Here is a 13,724-nt window from a genome sequence, read left to right as displayed (position 1 = left end):
GAATGGAACTTCGACGTGTAAAGTTTGAGTAGTTTTACTAAATTGTAATTTTGTAATTGTACAAAGTTACTAAAAATTACCTTAAACATGCCAGATAAGTATCATTGGATAATATGGCAAAAATAGTGTGACATCAACAAACTTCACTAGTGCAAATTGCTTGTTACTAATAACATCACTTGAAAACTCACATAAACGCCCACAAGCCAAGACCATAAATTGTCAAACACAGTTATATAAAACACAAGAGTAACAATTAACTATTCAACTTATTCTATTGTTTTTTCTTTTTATCAAAACAAATTATACCAGATATTCCATAGTTGCGCAGCATTAAGACACCACTCTTAGGTTTATTCATGGCTGGCAAGAAGTTACTTCAGAAACAGCAGTGCAACTCAACAACCAGAAAAAAATTCATATTTATACCTTGATGATCATGTTTAAAATAACCAAGTTGCATCAGGCATGCATGTGATCGGTTACACTCATACTGGCCTGACTTGGAGCTGACAGTTTTCCCAGTGTAATCCTTAGAGTGTAGATTATGTAATCATGTGATAAGCACACAGTTGGTGCATGGCCTCTCATTCTAGTTCCTTCTGAGTCCTGTTGTTTTAAAGTACCCTTGGCCTTCCTAGAAGTTAAGCAAGCACAGAACATATCAACATTTCAAGTTACAACATAAACGTTATTTTTGAGAGCATAGAATAGAAATTATATTTATATTATATAAATATTTATCATCTTTAATAATATAAATATTTCTTATAACACTTCCATTATTATTTTTTTTTTAAAGAAAACATTATTATTCCTTAAACATTTCCACCAGTTGTGAATTTGCCTGTCCAAGCTCACCAAACTTGAACAAGACATGAAATTCATGTAGAGAAATGTCTCCACCACCAGAAGTCCATAAGGTGAAATTTCTAATTGTCTGTATTTCAGTCACAGAACCGTATTGACCCGAATATAAGACGATGTTGTTTTTCTTGGAAATACATCTGAAAAAACGTGGTCATCTTATATTAAGGGTCTAGACTAGAGTCTAGACTTTGACATGTCAATAATACACCCACAACAATAGGTGGCGCCAAAACCGCATAAAACGAGTGTGCCATGAAATATGTAATGTAATGTGTGTTGTAAAGATCGTGAATGAAAACAAAAGAAAAAGTAAAGCTTACAGTGGCATGAGTCATGAATGTCACGTTAGCCTGATGGAATCAAACTTCCTCTGTAAGTGATTTTAAAACATAAGACAGTACCCAGATTTGAAGACTGCAATACGATTTCACTTCTACTGTTAAAAATTTTTTGGTAGGCTACTATGAGATGGATAGCCTAAATGTTATATAATTCAGATGGGCTACCTGTTATTTTTATGGTATATCAAAAAGTGTATATTTTTCAATGTTATTGTTGGTACATTTTACCAGTATACTTTTACCATACTTTCAAAAAAAAAATTAAAATAGGAAAAATATGCAATATGAAAATAATTTCAGAAAAAAAATGTTTTACACGGAGAGAGAGGGGGGAAAAAACAAGATTTGGTTTTCAAAAAGCCTTTTTCCAAAAAGGGGGGTCGTCTTATATTCGGGTCAATATGGTAAGTATACAACATGCATATGAGGTGTCTTTTCCTGTCACTAACTAGTCAGGACCTGTTGCAAAATCATTCATCAGCTTTAGTGCTGATATAAAATAGCAAATCAGCATCAACTTCTTTTGATCTTTCTTTCATCTTCTGAAAAAAAGGAAAAGGCAAATAGAGGGAAATTGAAAATGTCAATCACGTCATAGTGTACCATATGGGATATATTTTTATCTATTCAAAAGCAAATATGAACTTTGTGTATGTCACCTGCTGTTTCCAGATCATTTTAGCAGCCTTTCCTGATTTATAACATTTTATATATCATTCACATAACAACACATCTACATATCTGCATCTTTTTTTCTCATGATGTTTAATATTATGAAGTGCAAGTACATACAGTTTTACTTTTACACCAAATATGCTTTCAGTTATATTCTGCATATTCAGACATTCTGTGTGTGTAAAAAGCCTATTTGCAGAAATCCCTCCTGCAGACATAATCATTATTTTTCTGTTCCTGTTTAATCTTGTTGTCTTCACAAGTTAGAGTTAGGCAATGTTTCCATCTCAAGGCTTTCAACATCATGGGATGATGTTCTGAATGTGTAGTAGTAATTTGAAATTGCCTTTGCTTTGATAACAATTGTTGAATCACTTCATCTCCTTCCTGCTTTTACCCTGCCTCTTGGGCTGATAGAAGAGCTAACTAGTTTTGGATATCAGACAAAATTCTGTGTTAACTTGTTTTAAATATCCTCTAATGGGATCTGGTAAAGAAACTGGACCAAACAGGCAAAGTTCTTTGTTCATTTTGCATCGCCTTGAATGGCAATTATGTGCATCTAAATGGCACCAGGCCCAAGTCAACAGATTTGAAAATCAGTTCATGTTAAAGGACTTTAATGTCCTTGTTGACTTTTCTAAGGTCTGAATGAATGGCCAAATTAGCTCCAGAATGACCAAAACAGTGGATAAAAAAAGCAGGGTAGCCATCAGTAGCAATGCAATAAAAGATCTACAGGTCCTCCATCTGTTACGCTTTTAGGTCATGTGCTTTTGATGGGATCTTTGTATTTTAATTTATTGGGAGACAACAAAACAGTATTGATTGTTAAGTACTGGGACAAACAGAAAGAATTATATAAAACTACTTTCAAAGCAAAATAGCTACGAATTTTAGCCAGGATTAACTTTAAAGTAACATTTTACATTTGTTGTGAAGGTGTGAATACTGAATAAATACTGAATAAAATTAGGTTTACTTTAAAAGAATTGTAGAAAGTTGAAGAAAGTACAGAAAAATTGAAGATGACAAAATATGAACAAAATCTGATCTGTGATAATGCTGAAAAGTTATTCTTATATTAGTAGACTATCTTATAAAATTATTTCTTTCACCTTGGTCTTTTTGAATAATGGTCCCCAACCATTTTCCAGGTAACACTTATTTAAACATTCAATATGACTCTGCAAAAGCATTTAATGTTTATAAATCTGATTCTATATAGTCATCTTTGACAAAATACAATCGGATTTGAAAGGGTTTTTTATTTATTTTATTTATTTATTTATTTTGAAAAGCGAATAAAATGTCTAATATAATCCTCAATAAAAATCAGAAGATAAAGTAATCAAACAATCAATCAAGCAAGCAAATAAATAAATAACAAAAACATTCACACAGAGCACTCATTTTTACAAAGCAATATTGTCCAAAAGTAACACCAGTGGTTAAAAGTTCAGAAAGAAGCTCAATTAAGTGTCTCAAAACTGAATTGTAAACATGTAGAAATCTAATTTAGCAGCTTTTAGAATTACTAATACTTTTAGAATGTATTGTTTTATTCAGAAAACTATATATTAATTATTACGTTTTAATATGATACTCATATGTATTTATTTATTTATTTTTATGTACGATTGTATGATTATATTGTGTATTTTATTAACATTCAATGGTTTACAGTGTACCATGATGACAAAAATGTGTAATTTTAAGATAGATAGCAAATCTCCAAGGCGTCTGTTAAAGTTTGTACAAACATCTAAACAACCTTTTTTTTTTTTTTTTTAACATAATTTCTTATCTTATTCTTTAAAAGGCATTTAATAAATGTCTGACAGAAATTATTATATGTAATTACCGCCACCGCGATTTACATCATAGAACGTGATTGTTCATTCTCGTTCATGACCTCGCTTCCTTTCGGAAGACCACACGCCACTAATTATCACAGAAGCACGAGAATGTCACATGACTGGAATGTGTAGCTCGCTTTAGTCAGCTGTGCTACTGTGTGATGATGGCGGATCCGGAAGGAGAGTCACTGGAGTCATGGCTAAGTGAGTTGTTGTGCTAATACATTCACAGAATACGATTTAATTTGATTCTGTAACGTCCTTAAGATAAGCAGTCACATCCAGATGCTATTTGTGACCAGTTGTTTTGTCATGCCTTGGAGTGTCTGTGATATTTATACTGACATGATGCCATGATGGTTAGACGGAATATAAACTGACCCTTCCTAGACAGCATTTTAGGTGTGATAGGTGCGTTCCAATTCAGCAGAATATATGGGACGAACGTTAGAACGCGTCTATTATGCACCTAAATGTCTAGGTAGGCAGCTCACTAGGTTTTGAGACACGGAAGCATTTGTGATTAGCAAGCTCATCTGTCATCTACCATTTATTAAACTCTTTCTGAACTGCTGTTGCCTAAAACAGTTTAACTTAACACTTCTTAGCTATCTCTGAAACTTCAATCAATCATTTTGTCTAAAACTTTACTGGCATGTTGCACAGTTTACTAAATGTAAACTGTAAAGCAAACCTGGAATCACACACTATGATTGGTGTTGCTTACTTTCTTCTATCCTGTCTCTTGGGATAAAAACATCTGCTAATTGCACAAATTTAAATGCAATTTGACATTTTGTTATTTTATAAATATGGTAAACCAAAAGAGTAAAGTATAAGAGTAACAATTTGAAAATTGTGATGTTAGTGTGACTTTTTTTCTTGGTAGACAAAGCCACCAATCCTTCCAACAGACAGGAGGAGTGGGAGTACATTATCGGGTTCTGCGACCAAATCAATAAGGAACTTGAGGGGTATGTTGACCTTTTATAACTGGTACATGAAACTGTCTTCTTATACATGTCTGTGTTTCTTCTCATGAATCAAGTGAGAATTTTGTCTGTATCTTGCAGCCCACAGATCTCGGTCAGATTATTAGCGCATAAAATCCAGTCACCACAAGACTGGGAATCATTACAAGCACTGACTGTGAGTTTATCTCCTTCAGTCCCTTAAATTAATAATAATAATATAGTGACTAACTAAATATAGATCATTCTTGCAGGTTTTAGAAGCTTGCATGAAGAACTGTGGAAGAAGATTTCATAATGAAGTTGGAAAATTCAGATTTTTAAATGAACTCATCAAAATAGTTTCACCAAAGGTAATAATTTAAGTAAACTATCTATTTAATACAGCAAAATCAACACATGAAATGTTTTAATGTCTCCTTAATAACACATTTACCTTATTTATGCTTTTTTATCCTACAGTATTTAGGAGAGAGAGTATCTGAACGAGTGAAGACTAAAGTAATAGAGTTGCTTTACAGCTGGTCAGTTGCTTTACCAGATGAGGCAAAGATTATAGAGGCCTATCAAATGCTAAAGAAGCAAGGTTCTTTCACCACAAATATAAACATTTATAAGAATATCACCTACTTCATTTCTGTGTTCCAGTTTTGCCAGCCTGCCTTGTTCAGTCTTTACCACATTCTTTCTCAGGCATTGTAGCAGAAGACCCAGTGGTTCCTATGGACAAGACTCTCGTTCCCTCGCCAAAGCCCAAGAATCCAGTGTTTGACAATGAGGAAAAGAGTAAGGTGAAGAAGCACATTAGAGTATCAGAGATTAAACACATATTCTGGGTTCGGTACCATTAAAGTTTAAACTGTGCCATTAAATTTGTTTCTTGTTACTGTTTACAAAGCTTTGAGTGGAACCTACAATGGAAGTGATACATCTTCACAATTTCTGTAGAATTGAATGAGGCAAATACATGAAGTAAATGTTAAAATAATTACAGTTTCAAATGTGTAGCCACAAATGTGTGTTAAAATGATTTTAGTTTAATAAAATTATTCACTAACCTTTTCTGGGAGAAGTTACATCCAGTTTATCAATTTGTTGCTGTGACAACATCAGGCCATAAACCAAAAAACCCCTTTAAAAATGGCTTTAAAATTATAATTGTATCAATTTTACAGCTTAAAGTTTAGCAGAAAAGTCAATGTGTGTGATTTTATGAAATAATATTTTTTACAGTTCTGCTTTTAAGCTCTTGCTTAACTTGTACTGAGCCTGGAATTTTCTTTTAAGGGGAACTGTTTTGACCACGGTGTGAGCCAATGCTTGTGATCCATCTTGTTAAATTGTAAACCATTGTCTTTGTTTAAAAATTGTCCCTGCAGCGTCTTGCAGAACTTCTTAAAAGTAAAAAGCCGGAGGATCTTCAAGAAGCCAACCGCATTATTAAGAACATGGTCAAAGAGGTGAGGGCTTGGATAATTTTATGCTAATGTTTTAGAGAATATATGTTAAAATAAAATGGCCAAAAATCGACACCCTTGTAAATATGATCAAAGAAGGCTGTGAAAATTAATTGCATTGTTAATCCTTTTGATCTTTTATTTAAAAATTCACAAAAATCTAACCTTTCATTGGATTATAAGAATTTAAAATGGGGGGGAAATATTATGAAATGTTTTTCTCAAATACACATTGGACACAATTATTGGCACCCCTAGAAATTCCTATGAATAAAATATCTCTGAAGTATATTCCCATTCATATTCACAATTTTGAGCACTCCAGGGTGATTATAGACATGAAATTATCCAGCCATGGCTTCCTTTTTCACAGAAATATAAATGGGAGGGAAAACAAAGCCCAAATTCCCTTAATCATCCATCAAATGAGAAAAACCAAAGAGTATATTTCTGATGTGCAGCAAAAGATAATTGAGCTTCACAAATTAGTGAAGTGGCTTTAAGAAAAGAGCTAGAGCAGTGAAAATTCCCATTTCCACCATCAGGGCAATAATTAAGAATTTCCAATCAACATAAAATGTTACAAAACTGCCTGAAAGAGGACGTGTTTCTATATCGTCCTAATGCACGGTGAGAAGTAGAGTTTGAGTGGCTAAAGACTCTTCAAGGACCACAACTGGAGAATTGCAGAAATAGTTGAGTCTCGGGGTCAGAAAACCTCAGTTTGGACCTTCCAACCGTACAATAATCCAAACACAAACCTCAAAAACGACACAAAAATGGGTCACTTAGCACAAAACCAAGCTTCTGCTATGGCCATTCCAGTCCTCTGACTTGAACCCTATAGATAATGAGTGGGGTGAACTGAAGAGAAGAAGCACCAACATGGAGCTGGGAATCTAAAGGGTCTGGAGTGATTCTGGATGAAGGAATGGTCTCTGATCTCTTGTAATGTGTTCTCTAACCTCATCAGGCATTATAGAAGAAAATTTAGAGCTGTTAAACTGGCAAATGGAGGTTTCAAAAAGTATTGAATAAAAGGGTGCCGTTAATTGTGTCCAATGTGTATTAGAGAAAAACATTTATTTCATAACGATATTCCCCCCTCGTTTTAAGTTCTTATTATCCAATGAAAGGTTAGATTTTTGTGAATTTTTTTAAAATAAAAGATCAAAAGGATTAACAATGCAGATTAAATTTCACAGCTTTTTTTGATCATATTTACCAAGGGTGCTGATATTTTTGGCCATGACTGTATATTATAAACATATATTTTTAAGTAACAATTATTTGTTAGAAACACGACTATGTCTTGGGGGAGATGCACCACATGACATATTCATAAAATATTGTCATAGTCAAATTTTTGATATTTTAAGAGACTTATTGACCTTGACACATGGTCTGTTATATGGTATATTTTTTTGCCTATTAGCTTTCTTTTTTTAAATAGTAGTTTTAATTGGTAATTAATTAGTAGTTTTGGTACTTTTCTAAGAAATAATAAGAAGATATTATACCAAACTAAACCAAAAGAATATAAAAATGCATTTTAATTAAAAAAATCATGCTCATTGTTTTTAAAATCTTGTTTAATGTATTTTTAAATAAATTCACATTTGCATCATGTCATTGATCCTTTTGTTTACTCCCTTTATCGATGTGCTTTAAAGAAGAATAGATTCATCACATGGCTCATAGGCCTCTTGCTTTGCTTTCAGGATGAGGTTCTACAGCAGAAAGTTTCCCATCGTGCCAGCACCCTTGAGGAGGTGAACAACAGTGTGAAGCTCCTCAATGAGATGCTAAGTCATTTCAAAAGAGATGAGTCAACACAAGAAGACAAAGAACTTCTAAAGGTGAGACACCTGAGTTTAGATCTAGTCATTGCTGGACTTAACCTGTAATTAAATGTATCTGACCATGTGCAACTTGCTTTATGTTCATAGGATCTGTATAATGACTGTGACAAACTTAGAACTGCTGTCTTCAGACTTGCCACTGAGACAGATGATGATGACAGTGCCTTAGGTAATGCACACTAGTAAACAATAACTCATTTAGGTCTTGAGCCAATAATGTATTTATAAATAATAATAAAAAAAACTTCCTCTGATCTGCATGTACCTTCTGGTCATCTTTGGTGCAGGTGATATTTTGCATGCTAGTGATGATCTCTCACGTGTCATCAACTCCTATAAAAAGATTGTTGAAGGACAGACCATTATGACTGACATACCAGGATCAACAGCTTCAGAACGTATGTATAATAATGCACCAGAATTCTTACACTTCATGACTTAATGTACTAATTACATTTTTTTTTGGCATCTGAATAATCTAAAGAGCTTGCAGGATTTATCAAATTACTGCCCTGAAAATGCAATTCAGTGTGAGTTCATGTTTTTCATTTGTTTAGGCACCACTGACAGAACCTCTTCTGAAATTTTGATTGATCTGGCTGATTTGGACTCTGGGACCCCTTCACCCCTTAAACATGTTTTGACTTCACCTCAGCACTCTGATTCTCTACCAGCTGACCTCCTCACACTTACTCCTTTAGTTGGAGCTCAGCCTTCCTCTTCCAACACATCCTCTGGTTCATCAAGTTTCCAAACCAGTCCCCCACCAAGTCAGCTTCCCAGCAGTGTCTCTCTTCTAGATGACGAACTTGGTTCATCAGGTAAAAATGGCTTGATAGTACTTAAGATAGATAGATATTTTAGATAGTACTTAATGTAAGATAGATATTTTATTAAGAATGGAATACACTATTTTTCCGATGTTTGGTGTCAGTAAGATTTCCATTCCAAATAAATGCTGTTCTACAAACTTTGTCCATCAAAATCCTGATAACACTATTTATAATATAAAACTTTAATTTAGAAATTAAAAGCATGTTCATTGTTTTTTACAGCATAAAACTTTATTAGAATACAGCAGAAGGTTCATATGACACTTAAAATGGATATAATAGCTGCTGAAAATGGAGCTTTGGCATTACAGGAAAAATAACATTTAGAATATGTTAAAATAGAAAACAGTTTTTTAGTTTACATTTGTTTTATATAAGAATGTGTTTAAATATAATAAGTATCAAACAAAGAAACCCAGGCTTCATTTTTTAGTTTAAGACAATCTCACACTTTAAAATGACTACTTTGCAGGCCTTACTAATCTGGACTCAAACTCAAGCAAGTCAGCAGAAAAGAATACAAAAGAAGCCCAAAGCAATCAGTGGATTTCTTCACAAGTAAGATTACAAGAGTGCTTGACATTTAGGTTAAACATGCCTATAAAAATCTGCATCTTATGATATTTTATTTTATTTTTTTTTTTTTTGGTGACAGACTTCCAAACCAGTGATTGACCTACTCTGCAGCTCTGCTCCCTTAAATCCTCTCATCTCAACAGCGCCACCTGCCTCTGAAGCTACCTCAGTCTTTGAAAACTCCCTCCAGCAGAGCTGCAAAGATTTTGCCATGCTGGACCTGGACAAGACTGATTGGTAGTGAAAGAATTAAATAAAATAATGTAGAATTAGTAGTAAAGTAGTATCAATTAAAAAAGCATCGTGGTTTTCAGAAACAGAAAGAATGGTCACACTTTATTAGCAACCATTTTCAACTATTATAATAATAAGAACGGTTTCTTAAGCACCAAATCAGCATATTAGAATAATTTTTTAAGTGTAATGTGATACTGAAGACTGACTGTAATGGCTGCTGAAAATCCAGCTTTTTCATAGCAGGAATAAATACATTTTAAAATATATTCTAATGTGTTGGATTGATGCCATTGGTAAATGCTAGTTCTTCAGTTTAATAGTAGCATTCATACATGGAAGGAAAAGGGCACAGCTTGCACACTCTATTATTAGAGCACACCCTATTATTAGAGCCTTTAATTATGATCAAAGTGCTGGTGGTGGAATGGCTCGTTTTTTAAACGCAGCTAATTGTTTGTTCTTTCTGTATGAAGCAGCCAGTCCAGTTATTCAAGCTCGGGTAGCAGAGAACTTAGAGCTGGAGAAGAGAACATCCATCCTGCATTAACCACATTCAGTTTGCCCGCTGGAATAACACCAGTGCCTTCTGCTTTAACCTCTGCCAAACCTCAGAGCTTTGCGCCGGACAGCCCTCTCTTCAGATCCCTCTCTCCTACATTACCCACCAGTCAGTCACCCTCAGGCTCGGATATCTCCCTGACCAGTGTCTTTGTCCCACTGGAGGCCATTAAACCAAGTAAGGCCAATAAATGAATGTGGATGCTGTTGATAAAAGGTTCCTTTTGTTCTGATATTAGTTAAATCCATACCAGACTATATCAGTTATTCCAGATTAATTACTTGCCTGTTAGGCTTAGTATTGTGTGTCATTTACTTTTATGTTTTCACAGGTAAGGAGTGTCCAGTGACAGCCTATGATAAGGATGGTGTTCGTGTGTTGTTGCACTTTGCTACTGACCACCCGCCTGGTCGTCCTGATGTTCTGGTGGTTGTGGTGTCCATGCTGAACACAGCGCCACTGTTGGTGAGGAACGTAGTGCTTCAGGTTGCTGTGCCAAAGGTGAGAGGCACAGAATGTCTTTTTTAATGTTCTGCTGAAGTTTTAACAATAACACTTATCAAATATGATTTAAATTGATCCTAACAGCACACAGTTATTGTTTTGTGATAGTAGATAAGCATTTTTACCCTATGGAGTTTACAGTTCTGAATAGCTTTTGGTTTCACATGTTTGCAGTTGTTTTGGTTCATTAATTTTGTTTACCTCTATAATTTGTGATTGACAGTCTATGAAAGTGAAGCTGCAGCCCCCTTCTGGAACAGAAATGGCCCCCTTTAACCCGTTCATGCCCCCCAATTCCATTACTCAGATCATGCTGCTGGCTAACCCACTGAAGGTGAAGAAAGACACACACACACACACACACACACACACACACACACACTAACATTCGTTTACTTGGCTATAAAGACAATCCATAAACTTCAGTTTTTACATATAATTAGTTATAAATACTAAAATCTAACCCTAAATCTAAAAGAAAAACAGAGCTTGAGATTTAAAAACAAATGAATAAAAATCTACAAATGCAAGTAAAAATATAATTAAAAAAACAAGAATTAAAAAAAAAAAAAAAATTTTTTTATTTTTAACAAATTTAATGAGTGAGGATGTCCTCAAAAGTTGGATTTGTGAGATGTAGTTTACTTCTGGGTGCAAATTTATCTACTGTAGAAATAAAATGGGTCATTTTCAAAAAATATTACTTTTCTGATGAAGTAAGGTTCGGTTTTAAATGTAATGATCAAAATTGACTTGTCGCAATGAAATGAAATGAAATGAAATAAAAAATAAATGATAATAAAAAAAAATTAAATAAATTTTGTAAATAAAGTTGTAACACCAGTTACAAATTGTCATAAAACATATATTTTCTAAGATCGATTAATAGGATCAAAAATGACACCAAAATCAATAAATTATGCCATTAAATCTATTTCTCTTTTTCATTGAAAACCATTAAAAATGTACTAACACACTAACATAAAGTGATGTATCACCAGTAGCACACATCCATGTGGAAACAAGCGTGACATTTTTTATTTAATTAAATTTAATATGGGATTTTTCAATGCATGCATATTTGGACAGTCTTCTTCTCTGAGCTTTGACCTTGGAAGCACTGAAAAGGGAAATGTTTGTCACCATATTTAGAGAACTAAAAGGACTTTAACTAGTGTCATTTAAAAAGCAATTACTTGTGTGCTTGCATGATACAGTTTCTATGATAAACTAAATGGTTGTGTTAAATGTATTTGTGTTTCTTTTGCAGGAGAAAGTGAGAATGAGGTACAAGCTGACATTCATCCTTGGAGATCGACAGGTCACAGAGTCTGGAGAGATAGACAAGTTCCCTCCAGTGGAACTATGGGGTCATTTGTAGCTGTGTAAGCATTAATACTCATGAAGACAAATGAAAAACTCATTGTGTAAATGCATGGATGAGCCATCAGCAGTGTTGCAGAGAGATTTAATGTCCAGGATGTTACCTTTGACACACTGGGTGTTAAACTTGTGAATCCCAATCTCTGAGTAATCCCACAAATGTCTTAATGTATTGGTCTTGGTCATTAGGTACTGTTGTCATTAGTATAAATATGTTGTCTATGAGCATTTGAGTCATAATGGGTCATTTTATTGTTAGCCACAACTAAACTATTCAACTCATACCTCACCCTGAAAGCAGTGGAGGGTAATGTGATAACACTGGACATGTTACATCTTTTCTTTTATCTATTTTCCTTGATGTGATGCATTAGTTGTGTTTTTGTGCTTTGTAATTTTTGTTGATGTTCTTCTTGAGTTTTACATATTTATTTCATTACTATTCAGATTTGTGGTGTTTGACATGGCTGGCCTCACTGGTTTAAATCCAAATTTAATGATTTTACATCAGATAACAGTCCCACAAAGAAGTGTGTGAAAGATGGTGCAAAGCATACTTTGACTTCTGTGTTTTTGGATGAATGCAAAGTATCGGTTTCACTTCATTTCCTTTTTTTACAGAGCTTGAAGGAATCACTTATAGTGTTTTTTCTGATGTATATAATTGGATAGGAAGTTGTTTTGATGTTTTGGAAACTATACATTTTGGGGTTATTAAAGATGCCATTATTTATATTATCAACTTTGACTGTTAAAACTGTTAAAAGTGTGTTATTATGGAAGGAATGAAAGACTTTTTTTGTTTTGTTTTGTTTTACAGCAGTTGCCTCAGTATTTTTATTTTTTTTGCATTACTGGATGTGTGCAGCAGTGTATTTTAGTGTGTGTGTGAAAGACAGAGAGAGAGAGAAAGAGATAGGGAAAATCATATTAATAAAATTGACTTTCTAAATTATTTCAAAGAGCTTCATGAATCTTCCAATGATGCTGTTGTTTTTAGATTTTAAGTAAAAAAAAATTGCAATTCAACGCAATGTATACGGTTTTAAAGACAAATAAATATATTGTTTTGAACAATTGTCTGAATTTTACATAGTGGTATAATGTGTCTGCTGGTTGCTTTCTGTTTGGTCCAATTATGCACACTCAGCAAAACTACAGCTGGTGACATCCCTGCCTGATTTTGTCTATAGGCAGCAGGGAGGATAAGAGTTAGTAATGGTTATTGGTATGTAATTATATTCATCAAATTTTCATAAGCAGGTGCCTTTGGCCTGGCATTTAATTTACGAACACAATTTTAGTCCGCACAGGTATTTTATTTGAAAAAATCAAAATATTCGATATAAAAATAAAACTTATTTTTTTCCAGACTGGTTTAATAATATTATTTTGGTTTCTCAACTTGTAAATTCAAATGGTTTCTTGCTTTCTTATTCTGAATTCTTAACTAAAACCTGTTTACCTGTTACCCCACGTGACTTTGCCATATAGTGATGGATGCCATCCATTGTGTCCATGTAGCTAAAGACTTGAAATGTTATTTGGATAAAATATACTATATCCTCTTCCAGCAATGTCAAAGCCTTAAAATCCT

The 13,724-nt window shown here is 33.8% G+C and overlaps 1 protein-coding gene across 2 annotated transcripts; it reads left to right on the top strand.

The window, feature by feature from the left end:
- Positions 1 to 3,796: 3,796 nt before the first annotated feature.
- On the top strand, positions 3,797 to 13,218 carry gga3a (golgi associated, gamma adaptin ear containing, ARF binding protein 3a). Of its 2 annotated transcripts, none has more exons than XM_058779604.1 (17): positions 3,797 to 3,949; positions 4,635 to 4,719; positions 4,819 to 4,894; positions 4,971 to 5,069; positions 5,179 to 5,302; positions 5,410 to 5,507; positions 6,096 to 6,176; positions 7,895 to 8,032; positions 8,123 to 8,204; positions 8,323 to 8,433; positions 8,593 to 8,856; positions 9,341 to 9,426; positions 9,524 to 9,681; positions 10,158 to 10,417; positions 10,572 to 10,741; positions 10,968 to 11,078; positions 12,015 to 13,218. In XM_058779604.1, the coding sequence occupies exons 1-17, from the start codon at positions 3,907 to 3,909 to the stop codon at positions 12,123 to 12,125; spliced, it is 2,097 nt and encodes a 698-aa protein (XP_058635587.1). In that variant the 5' UTR covers positions 3,797 to 3,906; the 3' UTR covers positions 12,126 to 13,218. The 2 variants fall into 2 exon arrangements, with proteins under 2 accessions (XP_058635587.1, XP_058635586.1); XM_058779603.1 differs by having other exon boundaries at positions 10,155 to 10,417.
- Positions 13,219 to 13,724: the final 506 nt, after the last annotated feature.

This window comes from Onychostoma macrolepis, chromosome 06, assembly GCF_012432095.1.
Source record: "Onychostoma macrolepis isolate SWU-2019 chromosome 06, ASM1243209v1, whole genome shotgun sequence".
In the NCBI taxonomy this organism is placed as follows: Eukaryota; Metazoa; Chordata; class Actinopteri; order Cypriniformes; family Cyprinidae; genus Onychostoma; species Onychostoma macrolepis.
Note: the sequence above shows the minus strand (reverse complement) of the source record. Positions and strands in the feature narration are given on the sequence as shown.